The sequence below is a fragment of the Ruditapes philippinarum genome, unplaced genomic scaffold (assembly GCF_026571515.1).
Source record: "Ruditapes philippinarum isolate M1 unplaced genomic scaffold, ASM2657151v2 ctg1424_1_1_1_1, whole genome shotgun sequence".
In the NCBI taxonomy this organism is placed as follows: domain Eukaryota; kingdom Metazoa; phylum Mollusca; class Bivalvia; order Venerida; family Veneridae; genus Ruditapes; species Ruditapes philippinarum.
The window spans coordinates 165,266-186,706 of NW_026862094.1; the positions used below are offsets into that span (position 1 = coordinate 165,266).

General features: G+C 32.2%; 1 protein-coding gene across 2 annotated transcripts in view; it reads left to right on the top strand.

The window, feature by feature from the left end:
- Positions 1-776: 776 nt before the first annotated feature.
- LOC132717893 (fibroblast growth factor receptor 4-like) overlaps positions 777-21,441 on the top strand; it is a 28,092-nt gene continuing 7,427 nt past the window's right edge. The window contains exons 1-4 of one of the 2 annotated variants that reach the window (XM_060701472.1): positions 777-991; positions 6,419-6,557; positions 12,445-12,608; positions 20,448-20,571. In XM_060701472.1, the coding sequence (XP_060557455.1) occupies positions 6,482-6,557; positions 12,445-12,608; positions 20,448-20,571 (364 nt within the window). In that variant the 5' untranslated portion in view covers positions 777-991; positions 6,419-6,481. Of the gene's footprint in view, positions 992-5,814; positions 5,840-6,418; positions 6,558-12,444; positions 12,609-20,447; positions 20,572-21,441 lie in introns of those variants that run through there. The other variant, XM_060701473.1, reaches the window with a different exon arrangement.

Genomic DNA, 21,441 nt, shown 5'->3' on the forward strand with positions numbered 1-21,441 from the left:
TTTCTATTTATAGAATTGTGTGTTTCTATTTATAGAATTTTCTATTTATAGAATTGCGTGTCTCTATTTATATATATATAAATTAGTATACTTATATATAAAAAATATATAGACAAATCTAATGTGACAAAACAAAATGATTAATTTAATAAAAAGGAAACGTTAAGATTTTGTTCAAACATTTCTTTGTTTGCTTTTAGAGAAAGTAAAAAGTCGAGCGTTGCCCCCGCCCGGCGGTGGCTCTTGTGAAATTATAAAATGAGTTCATTGGCATGGAATGGTAATTCAAACAAATGAGTTTGTTTATCTAAAAGCTAATTTGTAATTATTCAATTTAATGAAATAATCACAAACATTTTATAATTCCTCACTAAATATCATTATCCAGATATTAATCATAATTAAAATCTTAGCGGAAAGGAAATCAAAATCAAAATATTAATACAGAGAGCTTCAATTCACACATACATTCTCTGTTTCTAGACATATATTTTAAGAAGTAACAAACACATTTATGTCTCTAGTGTAACCTAGCTACTGCACCTAAATACCTTATCAGTCTAAAGAAAACAATACAGATAATATTGAAGCTGAAAGCTTTTTACTTATCAGCGCCACAGGCTTGTGCCAGCCCTTATCTGATTTGTATCCTGATTTCGTTCTCTGATAAGAATCTTGGAATTAATCATCAAGCATGTCTACATGCAAGGATATGTGCTTGATTCTATTTTAAGAGTGTTTTTGATGTTTTTTGTAACTCCCTGTGAATTTTACTTTTGTCTTGCATTATAAATGTGGCTATGTTGAATTTAAATTAGCTTGGAAAGATTTGGTTCAGCCTTCTCCGCTTTGATTAATTAAGGTTCTTTGTTGAGCACCTTCTTGTGAATTCATGAAACTTTGGATTTAAAACAAGGAGATTGGTGGAAATTTGGCACAAGCGATACAAGATGAGGTTAAAAAGTTCAGTGATTAACTGACTGTTTTAAATGTAAGTTCATTTCAAGCTGTTTTTGGAATATTGAGGGCTTGCCCAGTATGAGAAATATTTATATATTAATTTCATTGTATACAGGTAAATGAGGTAAATAATTGCTTTATTTTTTACTTAGAGCATGGGGGTCATGAGGTACCTAACCCATAGCCTGCTCTCAACAATTACTTATCTTTCCATATTGACCTCGGTAGTTGCAAAGTTAGTATAACCTTCAACATGCTTGCGGCAACTGTGTCTACCAAAAGGACAAGTGCTGACCCAAGATCAGCCGGCAGATTTGTGCCATCTCATTATGGTCTACACTGTAAGCTATTCAGTCCGTACGTATTTTAAAATTTTCCCTAAAAATAATGAATAGTTTCTTCCAGATTGACAGAATGATGGAAAAGTCTGTTTAAGATATTAGGGCTGTTAAGGGGTTAGGTATTTGAGTGCTTAGGAGACATAAATGAAAGACATATGTGACCTGAGTACACTACCAGGTCACATCAGCACTTCTATGCTGTCGAACCAGACTGCCTGTTATTTTGATTATGTCCAAAACAGTTGAGCTGTTGAATTGATATCAAAATTCCTTATATTGACAATGCGCATTTCTAAATTCAAAGTATCCATTAGCCAGAATATATTATACAGATTAAGCAGGTGAATATTAAAAAGTAAACAAAAAATGGAAATATGACTTTACTGATAAGTCTCTTATATCAACAAACAGCAAAGGAACATTAGGTATGTCTTGAAATCCCAGGAAAGCAACAAATTGGAAAAATAAATGCACTGAAATCTGAAAAGAGCGTCAATGGACATTGTGTTAACCGAAATCCGTTTTCTTTATCAATGATAAGGAGAACACTGAAATTCCTTATAATCAACAAAGAAAATGGAAAAACATGTGCACTGAAATCTCCAAAATGAACAATGGAACAATGAGTTAAATAAATCTCTTTAAAGCAACATTGAAAAACTGATATCAGGAGTACACTGAAATCCTTGTATAACAATGGCAAATGGAAAAATGAGTACACTGAAATCCTTTGACTAACAATGGAAAAATGAAATAAGGAGTACACTGAAATCCTTGTATAACAATGGAAAATAGAAAAATGAGTATGCTGAAATCCTTTGAAAGTAACAATGAAAAACTGATATAAGAAGTACACTGAAATCCCTTATTATTATAGGGCAATGGGAAAGGAAATGAAATCCTTCATATCAACAATTGAACTTCCAAGCAAGAAGCAAGAGCATTTGAGACTTAAAAGACTATTAAAGACTATCAAATTAAAGACTATTTGAGTAGAGTGTAGGTTTAAGACATCAGTATAATTAAGTAGTTTGCGTTAACATGATTAACTGATAAAAGTGTTATTTTAAAAAGAACAAAGTTCAAAAAGGAGCATTAAAGATATTCAAAGAAATAGAACTAAGACTGTAGCAATGTGTTTGGCATTCTGTACTGATTAGAAGTGGGTATAAAATCAGTGTTTTATAATCTATAACCCACTATGATAAATGCCAGACTTCAAGGGATTCAAACAGCTGGTTAAGATCTTGTTTTGTTATTACCAGTGGAAGAAAAAAGCAGCAATAATACCTACATCATCATGCCATGGGGTTATTATCTTATTAAGTTGCTGTAGTGAATGTCCTTAGAAACATTTTAAATACTTTGATCTTGTGTCTGGGATCATAGTAAGCATTTAAATGTCATCTTCCTGACCTTTTTTGTTCCAAGAGTTGATTACTTAAATAATGTGTTGATAAAATGTTAAAGTGTCAGATTGTGTTCATGCAAACTGTTGGCCTATTAGTTAGAAACTTTACCAATTTTGTCCTCTTGTCATCTAACTTACCTGGTGTCCATTATCAGATATTTTTTGTCATTTTCATATTATGGTGCCACATACATGGAAAATGTTGTCTTATCAGATATTTGTTAACACATGGTAGTCTACTAGAATTGAGACTTTAAAGGGCAAATTTCTAAATAAGGAAATTGAATGTTGCTACAATAGGACGGCTATGCACACTGATGGCCTTGAGGTTATAAAACTTTTTTTCTGTGATCTTTCTTGGACCTCAGGATTTTCATTGGTCAGTGCATTACTCTGTAATGGTTTTTGACCTATCAAATGCTTAAGATCTGAGGTAAATGTACAGTTTCAACTATTCAAAGACTAAGAATAATGTCCAAGAATTACTTTAAATTTTCCATGTACAATTACATAGCTTTAACACTAGTCAGTGGTGATTTACAACCTTCCTTTCCTGGGGAAAACCTTAGTCAGAGTAGCGACAGAGTAGAGTGGTTTACTCGCCTAACGATCGCTAGCCTTATGGTTCAAAACCCTGTCAAGAGGCAAGTGATTGTTTTCTTGAGAAAGAAACTTTATACTCATTGCTCAGTACTGGTTGGTTCCAGGAACAGATTCAAAAGTGTGTCTATAAGCTTACAGCTTCCTACACAATCAAACTAAAATAAATTCTGTATAAACCAAAGGCCTCACCTTAAATGCACACTCAGAATGGTAAAATAAACCCCCAAGGTTTTGGCACCCAAACAAAACCATCACTTTGACCAGGCAGTGTAAAAAAATAGCAAAGATCAAGGTTATACCTACCCACTATTCCCCACATTCCCTCAAGATAGTGTTGTTGGATGGTTGGGTGGTTACATTTGACTTTTGTTTGTAAATTTGTCAGTGAATTAGTTTTGGAGAAAGAATGTCATTATCAGGATTGATTTTTGGCTGTCACTTGCTGTGATTCCAGCTAAGTGTGACATTTAACAAATGTCATTAGGTGACATTCAGTGCTGTCTGCATGTAATATACAAGGTAATTACTCCAGTAGTTAAACTTTCAAGAAGCCTCTGGTGTTAAAATCAATCAAGAGCATAAAAATGTAAAAATCACCTGGCAAATCATTCCTTTTACTGTAGGCAATTCACAAAAGTGTTACTGTAATGTTCTTCAGACTGTTTGAATTTTTAATTTATAGTTGAATGACTTTTGTATGCAAGTTAAATGCCATTCTTTTCCATTTTAAAAGTAACTTTAAGTAATTTAAATTGTTTTATAGTGGAATAGTTGATTTATCAGATATTTGCTTTTTTGCTGTATATGTGACAGCAGGCTTTATAACAGTATTAATAAAGCTTAATATATTCCTTTGCCTATATTCTATGATTCTTCAATGTTTCATAGAGTATTACTTGAAATACAAAGTAATAATTTTCTTACAATTTTAAGTGTTTATGCATAGTTACCATGACACATTTTGATATCATCTTAATATATTATAGCTGTTTTCAATAGAAATATTCTACCATCAAGCATTATAGTGTGCTGCAAGATAAGTCATACTTTTAATCTGTTGAATAATACTTATATCAGAGTACAGGCTGACTAGAGCCTTGCCTTGTATGTCTTTGTTCTCATTCATAGTAATTATTGGCTGTTCATTTTCTGTATTTTAATTTTGAAATCTCTTCAACTCAGAATGGACTGTTCCAAATTCAAAGCTGGGTAAAATCCATTATACAAATGTCAGCAGGTTAAAGGTAAAGATTCTGTGTGTGAAATTGAATAAGTTATTTGAATCTCAATTTATTCAAGACAGGTTCAAGTCTCTGTGTGATATAATGCTCAAAGGGTGACATGGGTTGTAAATTCTGTTTTGATGTCAAGCTAGAAGTAACCCTTCATATTGACCCCTGCAGTACCAACATTATTTTAATGAAATCGTCAGATACTCTGTAATTCAGTAAATGTGGGTTTTTTCCTATGTAATCCCTGGGTACCTGAGTAACAACTTGCTAAATATATCAAAAATAATGGCAAGGCATAGATCACTGTTATGAACAGTAGTGCACTGTGAAGCTATAATAGTAAAATTTTGTTTGTACCCCTGGATAAGATGGGTGTTAGCTAAGTTCCATATCTTTTGTTGGCTGCTTATACATATAATAGCACATAATAAAAAAATCTTGATTCTTTTGTTAATCAATGTACAATTCTAAATACTTGTGACATGTAACTCGGCATTTTTTTTTTCTTCAAAATAACCCTTTGATACAATGCAAACAAACTTTTACTATTTTAGCTTTAAGATGCACCACTGTTCACATTTTGAACTTGTTACTGGTTGAGTTTGTTTGTAGCAAAGGATATAAGCAAAGAAAAATAAATATATCTTATTCAAGAGTAAGTAATATTGAAGAAGGTCAAATCCATTACATAAATTCAGCAGAGAAAAAGGTTAATTAGTAAAATGCTGATTCAGCGGAAAAATCTAATTTACATCATTTGCTGATAGCTGCTCTTTAATCCATGCTTTATATAGAAAACATCTTCTGAAGTTTTAGAATATTTAGATTAAAACCGCGGACACTCGGTCACATTTAGTGTAATCACATCTAGGTATTGAATTAACAGTAGTTTATAATTAAGTTATAGAAAATCATAGAAAGAGATTGTATTGATTATAGATATTTGAGATATTTGACATTATGCTGCTAAACAAAACTGATTGAGAGCTCTTCACTGAAAGACTTCGCTCCTTATTAACAGAATATTATTGATAATGACGTATTTGTTGGATTATTATGGAGAAAAACAGAGATGTGATAAGATAATATTGATGTATTGTGTGCTGGAATTAAAAGGAGGAGATGCCTTTCTTGTAAAAGTACAGATGTCTTTGATAAGGGAACATTGTTGTAGTGCTGTAAGAGGAAGTTCAAATGATTAATAACCTTGTGTCTATTTAATTGCTTTATTAAGTGCAGATATTTATGATTAAACAAAGTTGTGTCTTAAGAAATAGTTCCATATTATCAATGTAAGTTTTTGTTTATTGATCATAAAGGCATTATATTACTTGGCATTATATGAGTTGCCAAATGACATACTGGATGGCATAATTGTAAATGATATGTTGTATTATCAGTGCAGTCTTAGAGTATTACTTACTGTTGTAGAAGGGGGTTCTAGAAAAATTCTTGGAGAGGGGTGATATAAAGATAAATATGTGTACATTAAGTGTTCAGCAGAGATTTTTTCAGTTATTTGTTAATTAAAAATGGTGATTACAAATTTTGATTGCATGAATGTTTTAGTTATTGTCAATTAATAATGGTGTTAAGATGATTTCATGTGAAAGTTGTTGCAATTGGGAACAATTTTGTTGATTTCTACTGAAACCAGGGACTTAATTACTAACGCTTGGTGTTTTTGTGTAAAATAAAAAAAATTAATGCCCTGAATCAGAATGGAATTATACCATTATTTTAAAGCTCATTTCCTTGTCAATGACAGATTGTTTGAAGTAATCTCACCTGACCTATCAGTTCCTTGTTAATCTGTGTGTGGTTCATATTTGCATTTAAATTAAAATTTTGTCACTCTTGCGTTATTTCAGATATTGAAGACGAATATCAATGTCATAGACAATAGTGTGAAAGTCAATTGATCAGAGTCAACCATGAGATTGAGACAACATTCCTTAGCAGTGGTAGTTGTGCTGGCAAGCATCTGTTTGATTCAGACTCATGCAAATAGTAAGTATTACATAATAAGCATTTTATTGATACAGAGGATTGAGAAATTTATGAGTTTTGTCTGATGTTTTAAATTACTAATGCCCCCAAAATGATATTTATTCTGGTTTAATAAAATGGGATGGATTTTATGACTTTGTGTAGAAAATGCATTGCTATGTGTATAATTTTCAAAATTATGTATATTTGAACTATTGTAGGTAAGACCATGTAAAATAAGTATTCAGGGCTAATACCATGGTTGAAAGTTCCTTAGAGTCAAACTAGTAACTATGATTGACGTTTTGATTTTGTATGAACTTTCATAAAAATAGCATTAAAAAATTTCTTTAGGAATAAATTATAACAAAACAAGAAGTCTTCCAGCTAGCATACGAAGGTTGGTTATTCTCTTGTGCCAGCTTATAATAATGCCTGATATAATGCAGAGAGTCCAACTGGACCTAATTCTATTGCCTTCTTTCCTCTTATTATTTCATATTTCATATTAAAACCCTTTAATAATTAGAACAGCGGTCAGGAGGGCAATTCCAACAAATCTTACCAATTTATGCTATTCATATAAAGCATACTTATCTTATTTATGGGAAGCAACTTTTCACCATTATTTATGACTTACTGAGATGTGAGAAAAAACTAGAGATGTGATATGTAATTGTCACTGTGTAACTATAACCTATGTGTTAGTAAATGATAAATTTTCCCCATTGGCACTGTCTGTAATTAGGAAATTATGATTGCTCAATTATATGTATTTCCCCTGCGGAACTAGTAAAAGAGAATTAGTGCTCTCAGAAATGACATTACACGTTGTGGGAAACACCATTAAATTAAGTGAACGCTTTCTTTCTGTTTTCTACAGCTTCTGATAAATAAGAGGTTGTAAGTATGAAATATGAATTTTGAATCATAAACTGATCAGGCAAAGTCATAAAATTGGACATGGCAAAATCATAAAAATTGACTGGAAAAATCATAAAAATTGAACAGGCAAAATCAAAAACTGAAAAAAAAGCAGAATCATAAAATTGAATAGGCATAATAAAAAGAATCTGAATAGGACAAACTCATATTATAAAACTAGGCAAAGTCATAAAATTCAATAGTCAAAATCATAAACTTGAGCATGGCTATATCATAAAATTGGAAACGAAAAAATCAAAAGATTGAATAGGTAAAATATAAAATTAAACAGGCAAAATCATAGAATTAAAAAGTCAGTCATAAAATAAAAGCGTAAAAATTATCAGGCAAAAATCAGAAGATAGACCCGGCTAAAATTGAACAGGCAAAATCAATTGAATAGTCAGTCATTAAATAAAATCATGAAAATTGAACAGGCAAAAATCATAAGATAAAACAGGCAAAATAATATAAAATTAATCAGGGCAAAATCATAAAATTAAACTGGGCAAAATCATAAAATTGAACTGGGCAAAATCATAGAATTGATCTAGGCAAAAAATGAAATTAAACAGGGCAAAATCATAAAATTGATCTGGGCAAAATCATAAAAATAAACAGGATATAGTTATAAATAGAACCAGACCAAGTATTTCTTGGAGTTTGGCCAGAGTCTTAACCAGTGGTATTGCACTGATTAAAAGAGTAAGAGGTTTGATTATTTAATCTGATCTTTCCATTGAAGTAATATGAACCGGAAAAGAGAATCTATTTGTTGATAAGAGAAGACAAATCATCAGAATTGATGGCAAATTTTATCTGCCTATTCATCACAGAAGTCATCATGTAAGAGAAAATAGAAAAATAGGGAAGGCAATTTTTATCATTTTTAAAACTACTCGAGGTGATTAATCCTAAGCCTGTTGGTGGCAAATGATTTTACCCATTTAAACTCAGTGCAGACCAAGATCAACTGACCACATCCTTTGATAATGGTCTGCACTGTTTGCTTGATTCTGCCAAGTGAATACATATTTTGATTTTTTTTCTGAACAATGATGAATGGTTTTGTTTAGATTTGAAGAATGACAAGTCTATTTGAGATATTAAGGAATTTTAATTGATGGAAAACAAAATTTGCCTTAGTCAGATACCAAATTTTAAGAACTTCCTTACAAATTTGTTTTGATGAAAGAATTTCTTTCACTTAATTTCCATCAATTTTGTCTGTACATCCATTAAGTAAACTATCAGATTTGAAGTTTCTTATATAAATAGATGTTCAAGGTTGTTTTTTTTTTTAATCCATTTACTTTATTTCTTCACATTAACTGTATAAATTTACCAGACCCTGATAGTTTCATCGCCAACAGAGAATTTATCAGAGGGAAGCAGTATACACAATATGTTTTCAGTTTGTACAAACTGTAAATGTTTGCTTATTTTTCCGATGTGATCTATCAGCCAGGCACTCCCCAGACTTCTAAACAATAACAGGTTTTTCGTTTCAAAACCTGACAGTGCTAATCTTGTTCAGATAAACTTTGAATTTTAGAAACTCTTTGAGCTTTGGATTTATGTAAAAAAGATGTTTGTGTTGATATGAGAATCAAAGGTGTTGAATGCTTAAAAGTTTGTAATGTGTTTAATTTCATTGGCCCTTATACATGTTAGGAAATATTGAAAGTGGTAGCGACTGGCTGAGTGGTTAACTCATCAGACTAACACTCTAAAGATTGCTGACAGGTGGGTTCAAACCTAAAAGTGTCATGGACAAGTCATTGTTTCCTTTATAGTCCTACCTCAAAATTTCCTATCTCTGGCCAGTGATTAGCATTTAATTATATTAGCATTGTTTGTCACCATACTGCTGATAGCAGCACCCTGGCATGTGTTATGATCCTATCATGTTTCAAGAATATATAGATACACTCTAGTGGCTTCAGTTTTGATCCAATGTTTTGGAAATTTGTAGAAAATGTTTTATTTTCTAGGTCAAGATGAATAAGGCCCTCCGGTCAAAAATAGGTCACAAAGGGGAAAATATTGAAAATCTATGGGTGCAGTTTGATCCAAATATCTTTGGAAAATTGGTCTGCAAGTTTGTTTGATGATTTCTATGTCAAGTTTTAATATGGGTCAGCTGGGTCAAAAACTAGGTCACACTGCACAAATATGGAAAAACCTTGTTAACACTCTAATGGTCACATTTTTGACTCAATTGTCATCAAACTTGGTCAAGATGCTTGTCTAAGACATTGCTCAGATGAGGTTGATGGGTCAGGGGAGCGATCTAGGGCCATCTTGGCCCTCTTGTTTGAGGTTCAATTGCAACTTAATGGTTTAATTTCACTTCAGGAAAAACATATCATTCATGTAAAAGTGGCTTTAAAGTTCAACTGAATAAAAAAAAACCCAACAACTTGTTAGTAATTTTGTTTAATAAAAGCTGAGGATCAAAACTGAGATTTCTTGATTTGTAGTAGACAGACAGTTTTTACGACTTCAACACCTACCTCCACTTCCTCCAGTGTGTTCTGTATGTACAGAATGTTTTGTTCTGTCATTATATTATTAAAAGTGGTTGTTTTTTTTCTGCCACCTAACATTTTAAATCAGATTATTTGTATTTAAATAAGTCATTTGTTGGAGTATTTCTCTCCAAATGAAGTTTTACACCTCCAGTGGCTTTGCCAATAATTGCAAAGATTGTTGGGCTTGTCATTAAAAAAAGTGAGCATCATTTGCCTATAGACTTCTTTAATTAGAGTTCTGAAACTAATTTAGCAACAGTAAAGAAAAAATTAACTTTTCACATGAAAGGATTTTTTCCCCTGAAATAAAAGTGATTAAGTTTTAATGTGACTTTGATTTAACTGATTTCCTGAGCTCAGTCCTAGACATGCATGATCTTTGGGATTGTCATATAATGAACAAAGAGACTTTAATTGGAATTTAAAGCTCATTTATTATTCTACTACTACTACTGGACCACAGGGTTTAATTCAATTTCAATGAACATTATGATCTTATCAGATGACCCATCACTTATAGAGCAAGTGCAAAATGCCACAATGGCTTATTTATAGGCAAAGGGTAACTGAGGGGTAACCAAATAAGCATTAATTTGCAATATAAATTGTTTTAACATGAGCATGTTAAAAATCCTAACGACAAATAGCTGACTTTTTAGTGTCAAGTTAGGAATACAAGGTGATGTATTTCTTTGAATAATTAAAAATTAATAAATTGAAAAATAGTAGCATCTGCTAGTTAATCCAGGTTGTGACCATTGATTGTTATGAGTTTTTTTTATCTGCTTTTCAGGCATTTTGTACTGCCACCTTGCATACCTTATGTTATGAACTTACATTCTTACATTGAATTTATTGTTTTATGAGAAACTGCTTTATTTGTCATTGCAATTTGTTACGTGATCAAACTTTCCACCTAACATTTAGAAATGAGGTATTTAGCATGGGACCGCCATGGGGTTAGGAGAAAGGAAAAAAGAATAATGTGACAAGTTAAACTGTAGGTTGTAACAGGAATTATACAGTTGCAGTCATGGTGCCTAATTGCTTAAACTTCCCAGGCCTGGAAGCATCCAGTAAGTTTTTGCCTACTTTAACATGTTTAAGGTGTTAATGTAAATTGAACTTTCCCATGCAGTTATAAAAGAAAAAAATATAATTAAGTCTTGAATACAGATCTGTTTTTCAACAAAATGATATATATGTATTATATTGTATAAGGCTTGGCATTATCTAAATATCATATTCCTTTGATGTTTTTTTCCCCCAAAACATATTTCAATGTGCTATTTTAAGTGTCTTTGATGTAGGTATGGAGAGCATAACATAAAATTTGTTGTCCCGTAGCAACATGCCATGTCTCAGCATTGGGTTTAAAAATTATGAAAGGATTATGTTTTTAACTGTACCACTAATCTGACATGTTAATCCTTCATATGTTTTTTTTAAAGCTTTAAACTTGGAACAGTTCCTTCAATATTTAAAAAGATATTTTTTCATATCATTAAATGGCAAAAAATGAGCTACCAATGGTACAAAGCCTGGTCAGACTACACAAAAGTTTTCATTGGTTAGTGTATATTCTATTCAGGTGTCTGACTTAGACTAATAAGATATCTGAGATCTAAACTTTGAGCTGAGAAACTTCTTCATACCTTGTACTCCGGACTTTCATATGTTTAATATAAAATCATTTGACCTAACATTTGAAAAAAAAATCTATCAATTTTAATTTGATTTTGCTCAAACAAGGGATATTTTAATATCAAAATGAATTTTAAAACTTAAATTAAAATTTTATATTAATTTTAAGTATAAACACTTAAATTTTGATCCCTTGAGAAAAAACATTGTCATATTTAGACTACAAAATTTGCTAAGCCTGTCTATTAAGAATGAGAAACAGATGAAAATTATGGCAATTTGTTGTAAACTCATTAATATTCATGAAGTATAAATATTCAATCATGTTCTGAATTTTTGTAATCTCAGCATTGAAATTAGTTCATTTAAATGAGGCACCACGCCATTGTGTCAGGTTTGTGTTAAACAAGTCAACATTCTCAAAATTAAGACAATACAAAATGACAACGGCAACTTTTTGATTGCTGTGTAAACAAAGTGAAGAAGTTTTCATGACTTTGACACCAACATGTAAAGGATTATGGTGGAAATTTTCTGTTATATAGCATACAGTTATTAGCATAAAGTTTAAGCTATTTAATAAAACAAAAGGTACATGTAAGTTAAAGTTTGAATTAAAAAAAAAAGAAGGTAAAACATCAAGAAAGTTTCCTATGATTATCTTCAGTATCAGTTTGTTTGAAGTAATACCATTTTTTTACAGGATTTGAATTCCTCCAATGTTAAATCCCCTGAAATTACAGGCTTTTTCATAGGTGAACATTTTTCAGTACAGTATTATATTAACATTTATCTTTTATCTTCAGAAAAACCGGAATGGAAGGAGGGAGCTGGTGCATTAACTGGCAGTCCTTTTATCAGTCAGATAGAAGGTACCGAAGTTAAATTATCATGTCCGGCTAAAGGTCGACCTAAACCGGAGCTGATCTGGTACAAAGATGATTCAGCCTTCTTCCCGAGAACAGATAAAGTAAGTATTTACTGTTTGTCCTTTATGCTGCTGGCAGCAACTAATTTTAACCGTAAAACCAGTGCAGACCAAGATCAGTTGGCACATCTTAACCATCTGATTATAGTCTGCACTGCAAGTTATTAAGTCAGTACTTATTTTGAAAACTTCCCTGAAAATGATGAAAAGGTTTTGTCCAGATTGAAAAATGGACAAGATGATATAAGATATTAAGCATGGTAATTGTAACATGATGGGCAGTCTATATATATATATATATATATATATATATATATATATATATATATATATATATATATATATATATATATATATATATATATATATATATATATATATATATATATATATATATATGATGTCTATTAGCACCTTTAAAGAGCAAGACCTTGCATATATGTTCAGTAGGATCTGATCCCCAAACTGCTGGCTGTGTTGTCTTAAATTTACAACATTTTAAGTCCAAGCATGATAACTCCTGTACATAAATATTGCCAAGTGGAATATTTACAACTGTCATTACTTGTTGGATTGTCCCCTAGTCTTGTTCCTGACTAGTATGATTTGATTTTAAATCAAGAATATACTTGGCTGAGTGGCTAAGGTTGTTGACTTCAAATCACTTGCCTGTCACTGGGTTCAAATCCTGCTAAGGTCTTCGAATTTCCTTATTTTGGGAGTACATTCAGCTATCTTACAGAAGGTGGATGGTTCAACTTGTATCCTGGCTTGTGCCCGGAATAACACAGACAATGGTACCTGAGGTCTTCTACCACCAGAGAGTGGAAGCTTTATGTGATATGGTCATTAAGTTTGGAGAGCAGCTCTATGAAGTTAAAGCATAATGCTCTGACTAAGTACAAGTAGGCATGGTTCCTACTACAAATGAAAAAAATGACTATTTAAAATGATTCATACTGTTATAAAGTCTTTTACAAACACCACTTGAGAAAATGTATATCTTATACAAATTACCTGCTCAGTTTTCATGATCTCCTAGAGAAGATAGTGCCTCCTCATCCATCATTGAGTCTGAGTTTACTGTATTTATTATCTATTTACTCTGAGACCTGAAAACAGGTTCCTACATTCATCAAGGCTCATCATCAAGAATCATACCTCTCTCTCTCTCATATATTTCTGGTTTATGCTTTAATTACCCCGCTTAATGTACCAACATATGCTCAAGATCAGAACAAAACTGTTCCATCTTCATCACAGTTCCTTGAGATATATAATACAGTGTTGCCTGAGTCTCACCAAGATAGTTTTTGTTTAATTTCATTTACTGTATTCATTAATCAGGAATGTTGCTAGTTTTATATAAAACACACACACAGATACTGTATCAAAAAAGAAATATTCATATCTGTGGTGCATGTTTATCTAGTCTCACATAAATTGATGTTTTTGCTTGAGATTAGTGCCATATTTACCTTCATTACCATATTGTCTCAAATAAATGCTCCCTTCTAATGGATTTGACCTGTTTTGAATTAGTAACTATCCATTTATGATTGAAGGGAATTCAATAAAGGTATATTAAAGTTCTGAGGCTGACTGAGTCTGTTTAGACCACACAGAGGACAGTGTCAGCCTGGCTTAGCTAATAATGTCTCTAGTAATTGAAGAGTATTTTTGTACACTGACAAAAAGTTCTTGTATCAGACTCCATGGATATTTATAATAAGATTGCCTTTGTGGATAGAATTTTTAGCTCACCTGTCACAAAGTGACAGGGTGAGCTTTTGTGATCGCTTTTCGTCCGGCGTCCGGCGTCCGTCCGGCGTCCGTAAACTTTTACTTTAAATGACATCTCCTCATAAACCACAAGGCCAATTTCATCCAAACTTCACAGGAATGTTCCTTTGGTGGTCACCTTTAAATTTTTTTCAAAGAATTTAATTTCCATGCAGAATTCTGATTGCCATGGAAACTGAAAGAAATTATTTTAAAATATCTTCTTTAAAAAAACTTAAATAGCTAGAGCTTGGATATTTGGCATGAAACATCTTCTAGTGAGTGTCTACCAAGTTTGTTCAAATAAAAGCCCTGGGGTCAAAATTGGCCCCGCCCCGGGGGGTCATTGATTTTCCCTATATGCATATAGTGAAAACTTAAAAAATCTTCTTTTAAAGAACTCAAAGAGCTATGGCTAAGATATTGAGCATCAAACATGTTCTAATAGGTGTCTATCAAGTTTGTTCAAAGAAAAGCCCTGGGGTCAAAATTGGCCCCGCCCCAGGGGGTCATTGATTTTCCCTATATGCATATAGTAAAAACTTAAAAAATCTTCTTTTAAAGAACCAAAAGAGTTAGAGCTAAGATATTTAGCATGAAACATGTTCTAATAAGTGTCTACCAAGTTTGTTCAAATAAAAGCCCTGGGGTCAAAATTGACCCCGCCCAGGGGGGTCATTGATTTTTCCCTATATATGCATATAGTAAAAACTTAAAAATCTTCTTTTAAAGAACTCAAAGAGCTATGGTTAAGATATTTAGCATTAAACATGTTCTAATAGGTGTCTACCAAGTTTGTTCAAATAAAAGCCCTGGGGTCAAAATTGGCCCCGCCCCGGGGGTCATTGATTTTCCTTATATGTGTATAGCAAAAACTTAAAAAATCTTTTTTGAAAAAACCCAAATAGTTAGAGTTAAGATATTAAGCATGAAACATCTTTTAGTGAGTGTCTACAAAGTTTGTTCAAATAAAAGACCTGGGGTCAAAATTGGCCCTGCCCCGGGGTCATTGATTTTCCTTATATGTGTATAGCAAAAACTTAAAATCTTCTTTGAAAAAACCCAAATAGCTAGAGTTTAGATATTAAGCATGAAACATATTCTAGTAAGTGTCTACAAAGTTTGTTCAAATAAAAACCCTGGGGTCATAACTGGCCCGGCCCCAGGCGTGTCATTGTTTTTAACTATATGTGTATAGTAAAAACTTTAAAAAAATCTTCTTTTAAATAGCCCAATGAGCTAGAGCTTAGATGTTTAGCATGAAACATTTTCTTATGGGTGTCTACCAAGTTTGTGCAAATAAAAGCCCTGGGGGTTGGGGCGGCCTATATACAGGTGAGCGACCTCAGGGCCATCATGGCCCTCTTGTTCAATTTTCAGCTTTTTTCAGCTTGTATCATTATATTTATGAATTTATTTAAACTTATACAGCTCAATTTAGGATAATAATACAGTGACAGGCTGGTCAAGTCCACTTTTATAGTGTAAAACTGTTATTATCTTGTACAAGTTATCACTAGTCAAGCAGTTTAGTGATATATCTAAAGTAAGCTTACTAATAATGAAAAAAATATACCAAATTTCAGTAATGATGTTATGTGTTTAATTTCTAGTTAAGATGTAACATTCAAAACTGTATATTTTTTTCACAAAATTGAAATCATTTACCATTTATGTGCAAATTTTTGTGTACACATATGAAACGTCATTCTCACATTATCATAGACAAACAGTACTTATTTTACTGAAATATTGTACATTCTCAATAACAAGGTTAATGTTTTGACAAATTTTAGCTTGTAACCTAGCAGCATTATGTTTGCAGATATTACGGTAGTGATATGATCATACTCACATTTGTTGTTTTTTGCTTGTTATTTGTGACTGCATGTGAGAAATAACAGGGTTTTTTTTTTACTTATCAAAATTCTACAAAAAAGTAAAATTTTAGTAAAACAAAATTGAGTGTTAGTTATTTAAACAAGAAAGTGCAGAACAGACTGATATATGATAAGTTTCTAGTGTTAATAAAAGCCATCATTTAAGAAGTATTTTTAGATGTTTTCACATTAAGGACTTGACTATGCCTAAGACACCACATTAAAGCCACCCAGGTCATCTTGCACACTTCTAGGTCATTTTGCATCTTCTTGCGATGTTATGTTTCAATCCACAATTCAGATCTCTACTGGTGATACACGTTGGACTAATAATCTAAGAATTGCAGGGATCAACCCTTGTTTGAGGCAAGCTGCTGTTTCCATGAGCAAGAAACTTTACACTCATTGCTTACAGGCAGTATTGGTTGGTTCCAGGAATGGATTCAAAAGTGTTTCAATAAGCTTATAGCTTCCTACACAATTAGAATAAAACAGATTCATTTAAACTACATGTAATACACAAATTGTCCTTGGTTTGGTGCCTGCAGCTGTGCAGCTTTACAATAGATGTTATCCGGAACTTGGCAAATTTAATGTTGGTTTTCTCCATCTTATCCTGTGTTACAAAGTTACAACATGGTAAATATATTGATAATAAGCGTTACCTATTGATCACTGGATATTAAATGGTAGTCCACCATGAAGCAAAAAGGTTAAAATCTGTTATTTACTGAGTTCCAGATGACATCTATTTGTAGAAAGGTGCAGATTCTTATTCTGTATCAAAACATCATTAAGTCCCATAGTAGTAAGCAATAGGGTAAATTGATGCCACATTTTGTTTATCTATTTCTTAAGTACAGTATTCTCCAGTAATGGAGGTGAAGAATTAGAGTTGTCCAAATCACTTTGTATATCTTGAACTCTCTAGAAATGAAGGGTAAAAAACAAGTGGAGCAAGAAAAGAACACTCTAAACTCTCTAGAAATGAAGGAAAGAAAGCAAGTGGTGCACAAAATTCTTCTCAAGTGCCATGATTATGATTAAAAGGGGAAAACAAATTTTTGGCTCAGATTAATCTATTAAAAACTACTTACTTTTAATGAGGTCACACGTCTTGCCTTTGGCATGAAAATAATTTAGGAAAATTATTACCAGAGAAAAAAAATGGATATTAAAATTTGTTAGGTTTTTGTTGAGGAGAAACATAATGATGTAAGACTGCTGGAGATTACCTAACAGAAAGTTGTTATGTTGTTCTACTCTAGCTGTGCTATCACAGTCAATTTAAAATAGTTTTCTTTTTGGCCAAAGATAAAGCTAAAGAGTATTCTTTGCCCTCATATATCTCTATTTTTGCCCTCATATACCTATATCTTTGCCCTCATATATCTATATTTTGCCCTCATATACCTATATCTTTGCCAGCATATATCTATATCTTGCCCTCATATAGCTATATCTTTGCCAGCATATATCTATATCTTGCCCTATATATCTATATATTTGCCCTCATATATCTTTATCTTTGCCCTCATATACCTATATCTTTGCCCTCATATATCTATATCTTTGCCCTCATGTACCCATATCTTTGCCAGCATATATCTATATCTTTGCCCTCACATATCTATATCTTTGCCCTCATGTACCTATATCTTTTGCTCTCATATGTCTATATTTTTGCCCTCATATATCTATATCTTTGCCCTCATATATCTATATCTTTGCCCTCATGTACCTATATCTTTGCCCTCATATATCTATATCTTTGCCAGCATATATCTATATCTTTGCCCTCATGTACCTAAATCTTTAGCATATATCTATATCTTTGCCAGCATATATCTATATCTTTGCCCTCATATATCTATATCTTTGCCAGCATATATCTATATCTTTGCCCTCATATATCTATATCTTTGCCCTCATAATTTATGCCTATATCTTTGCCCTCATAAATCTATAGTTTTGTCCTCATATATCAATAGCTTTCTCCTCTGTCGTGATATATAATAACAATATGATAAGGGTTCATTTAGTCTAGTTCTATTTTTTGATGACTCAGCAAGTTTAATTCTCTACCATTTTATGTTCTAAAAATTTGAATATTTCAAATTGAATCAATTTTTCAAATCTGGATCACTTAATTATAGAAGTTTCATAGAATGTAATAATATTGTTTATCAGTAATGCTATGTCTTGAACTGGTAATCAGAAATATAGAAAATAATTGAACACAAAAGATGAATTTACATAGAAATATAATGATATTCTTTGTCTGTAATTCTAAATATCAAACTAAAGTAAAAATGAAAAATGCAGATCATAGAGGTTCTTAATTCACAGAAATTCAAAATCTTCCCTAACATTAATATTTCATTCTTAGTAATTTTCTTCCCTTGTCTTTGCACGCATGATATTTTGATTATAGCTCAGAAATGAAAATTCCCTCCCTCTTCTTTTTTTATCTGACTCTGCAGGGGTATGTTTTTGCTGAGTTTTTCATATTTTTAATGGAATCTGGGATGAAAATATGCACAGGGGGTTGAATTATTGAGAATATGAAAGTTAAATTTTTCTAGACTGGAATACTCCTGACAGGAAAAAAAAACCCCAACAACAACATGAACTGCTGTTCAAATGCTTGTATTCCAAGGAATCTCAAAAGTTGTCAGAAATGATTTGTCAAACTGTGTGAAGACCGGAGGCAATGAAATTCTGCAGATAATAGTCTCTGAACAATTATCTGGTAAAAAAACGGAGGAAAACATGAGAAAAATGCTTAAGATTTACATTTAACCTTGTCTCATTTAGACACAAAAACATGACAGCAGATGTTCAAAAATATGGAGAATTTTTTCTTTTCGTTTTTTTGCAGGGAATTTTCAAGTTTTGAAAAAATCCATTAGCCACCTTGTTCATTAAGGTTATGTACATGGAATGGCATTCTGCAAGGATGTATCCTGAGGGAGTAATTATAGGGGAGGGGCGTAGGTATTTTTTAAGAGACAAGTAAACGCATAAAGCATGTAACAGACCACACAGTACCCCTGGAGGTAGTTGAGTTGTTTCCAAGTTTCCAAACAGCTGGCAAATTTTTTCATAGAATAAAATAATTAGATAGAATTTTTGTGCTTTTTTTAATGCAAGAGCAAAAAACTGTAGGGAGATGTTTGAAAGGTTATTCACATATTTTTACCTCTGTCAGAAATACATATAACCGAAAAAAGTGAATTTCGGAGATGATATTTTAAAGTGACGTTTGTAAAAGTGACATTCCCTATGATTAGACATATAACACTTTACCATTATGATAATTATAATTATTAATTCTCTTTCTTCTCTTTGAGATGTCATTTATGAGATGATATTTAGGGTAGTGTGATATTCATAGTAGTATGACATTTTCTTTGAGAGGACACTTTTATAATTAAGATGACATTTACAGTATATTAAATTGATAATAGAAATACAAAAACAAGGGAGTGTGGGCTTGAATCACTGTGACTGCACATATTGACTCATCAAACTTTTTTGTTGATTATGTTATGTGTGAAGGCCTTCTGATATAAATAAAGACAAGCCGGTAGACGCTTTTTTTGGGGGGGGGGGGGATCACTAGTACCGAATCTGAAGTAGATTTTAGATAAATGAATTTACATGAATTATTATAACTAACAATCATTTGTATCATAGTTCGGAGCCCTTTTCGTTAAAAATGTTGGGGTTTTAAATCTTATACTAACAGCACAGTGCGTTAACTGGAGGGGGGTTATTATTTCCGCATTCCGGAAGGGCCCTTTGTTTTGGTCTTTTTGCGGGGGTTTTACATTTGTGAGGGCAGAGAAAGGGAAAGGGACAAAAATGTTTTTCAGATGTTCGTTCTTTTGGTTCTTTTTTGCCGGGGTTTATTTTGAAACAGGGAACGTGCTTTTATGTTTGACTATGATACAAAAGAGAAAGAACACCAAAACACTCGGCAATCTGATTTATACTCGGGGGCTATGCCCCCTCGTACAAATCAGATAGCCTCGTGTTTCGATGCTCTTTCTATTACGTATTGTATAACTAATAGTCATATATTGTAAACAGAAAAATATGCATTCTTAATGTTTGTTAAATTGAAAGGGGGAATAAGCAACATATTCATAGAAGAGGACAGGACATGAAGTTAATTGATTAATGAATTGGTATTGTTTTTTTTTGTCAATTTCAGATCAGGATGAAAGGTACAAACCTAAAGTTCATGGACTTGAAGGTGAAAGATCAGGGGAACTATACTTGTGTTGCTCAAAATGTTGCGGGCTCAATAGAGTTTACTTATGTTCTGGAGGTCATGGGTAAGATAATGATTATTGTTAAAACACTGTCGGATTTAGGGGAGCACATTTGAATTTTAAGTGATTTTTAGTGACTACATTAAAATTTTATCAGTGGATTTTGACCATTGAGTGTAAATGCTAAGACCGAAGATTGTGATTGGCACTTTTGGAGAACAAGAAACTGTCCAGTCAAAATCCTTTTCTGTTTTAATTTGTAATAACAAAGTCCCATCTATGTTTCTAACAAAGGCTGGGTAGAATTTTGTCAGTATCCAATGGCTACTTATATACTTGCGCTTAATGATGACACAATGACAAGGTGTGAATTAGTGTGGACAATAATCATTTTTTGTTTTAAACCAAATTTTTAGCTTGCCTATTTGAACATAACCCAGGCATTAATTGGCACAACATGTTCAAGTTTTTGTTGTGTGCAATTTCATGTAACATTAACAACTGAACATATTCACTTAAAAATAAACACATTTGGGTCAAACAGTAATTTGTCTCTATCCAAGATCCGTAACTCTTCTGTGAATTTTGGCTTACTTATACCCATCTGTGAAAAAAACAAAAACAAAAAAAAACAGCAACAACAAAAAACAAGGCTTTGCTAGCAAGTTTTATATATACAAGGACAGGTGGCATTTTCTTGAATCTCAAGAGGTAACTGTTGGTAGGTAATTTAACAATACCATAACTTAGGGACCTTTCACTTTTTCCCCTTTAAAAAAATTTTTTGCTATCAAACCCTGAAAAAAAGGGAAAAAGGCAAAACTGCTGTCCCAAATGACATCTTTTAATCACCAGATTTTCTTTTTATTTACATTTTTTGGGAAATAATCATCCATTGAAAGTCTGCTATAGACTGGTTCCTGAAAATACCAA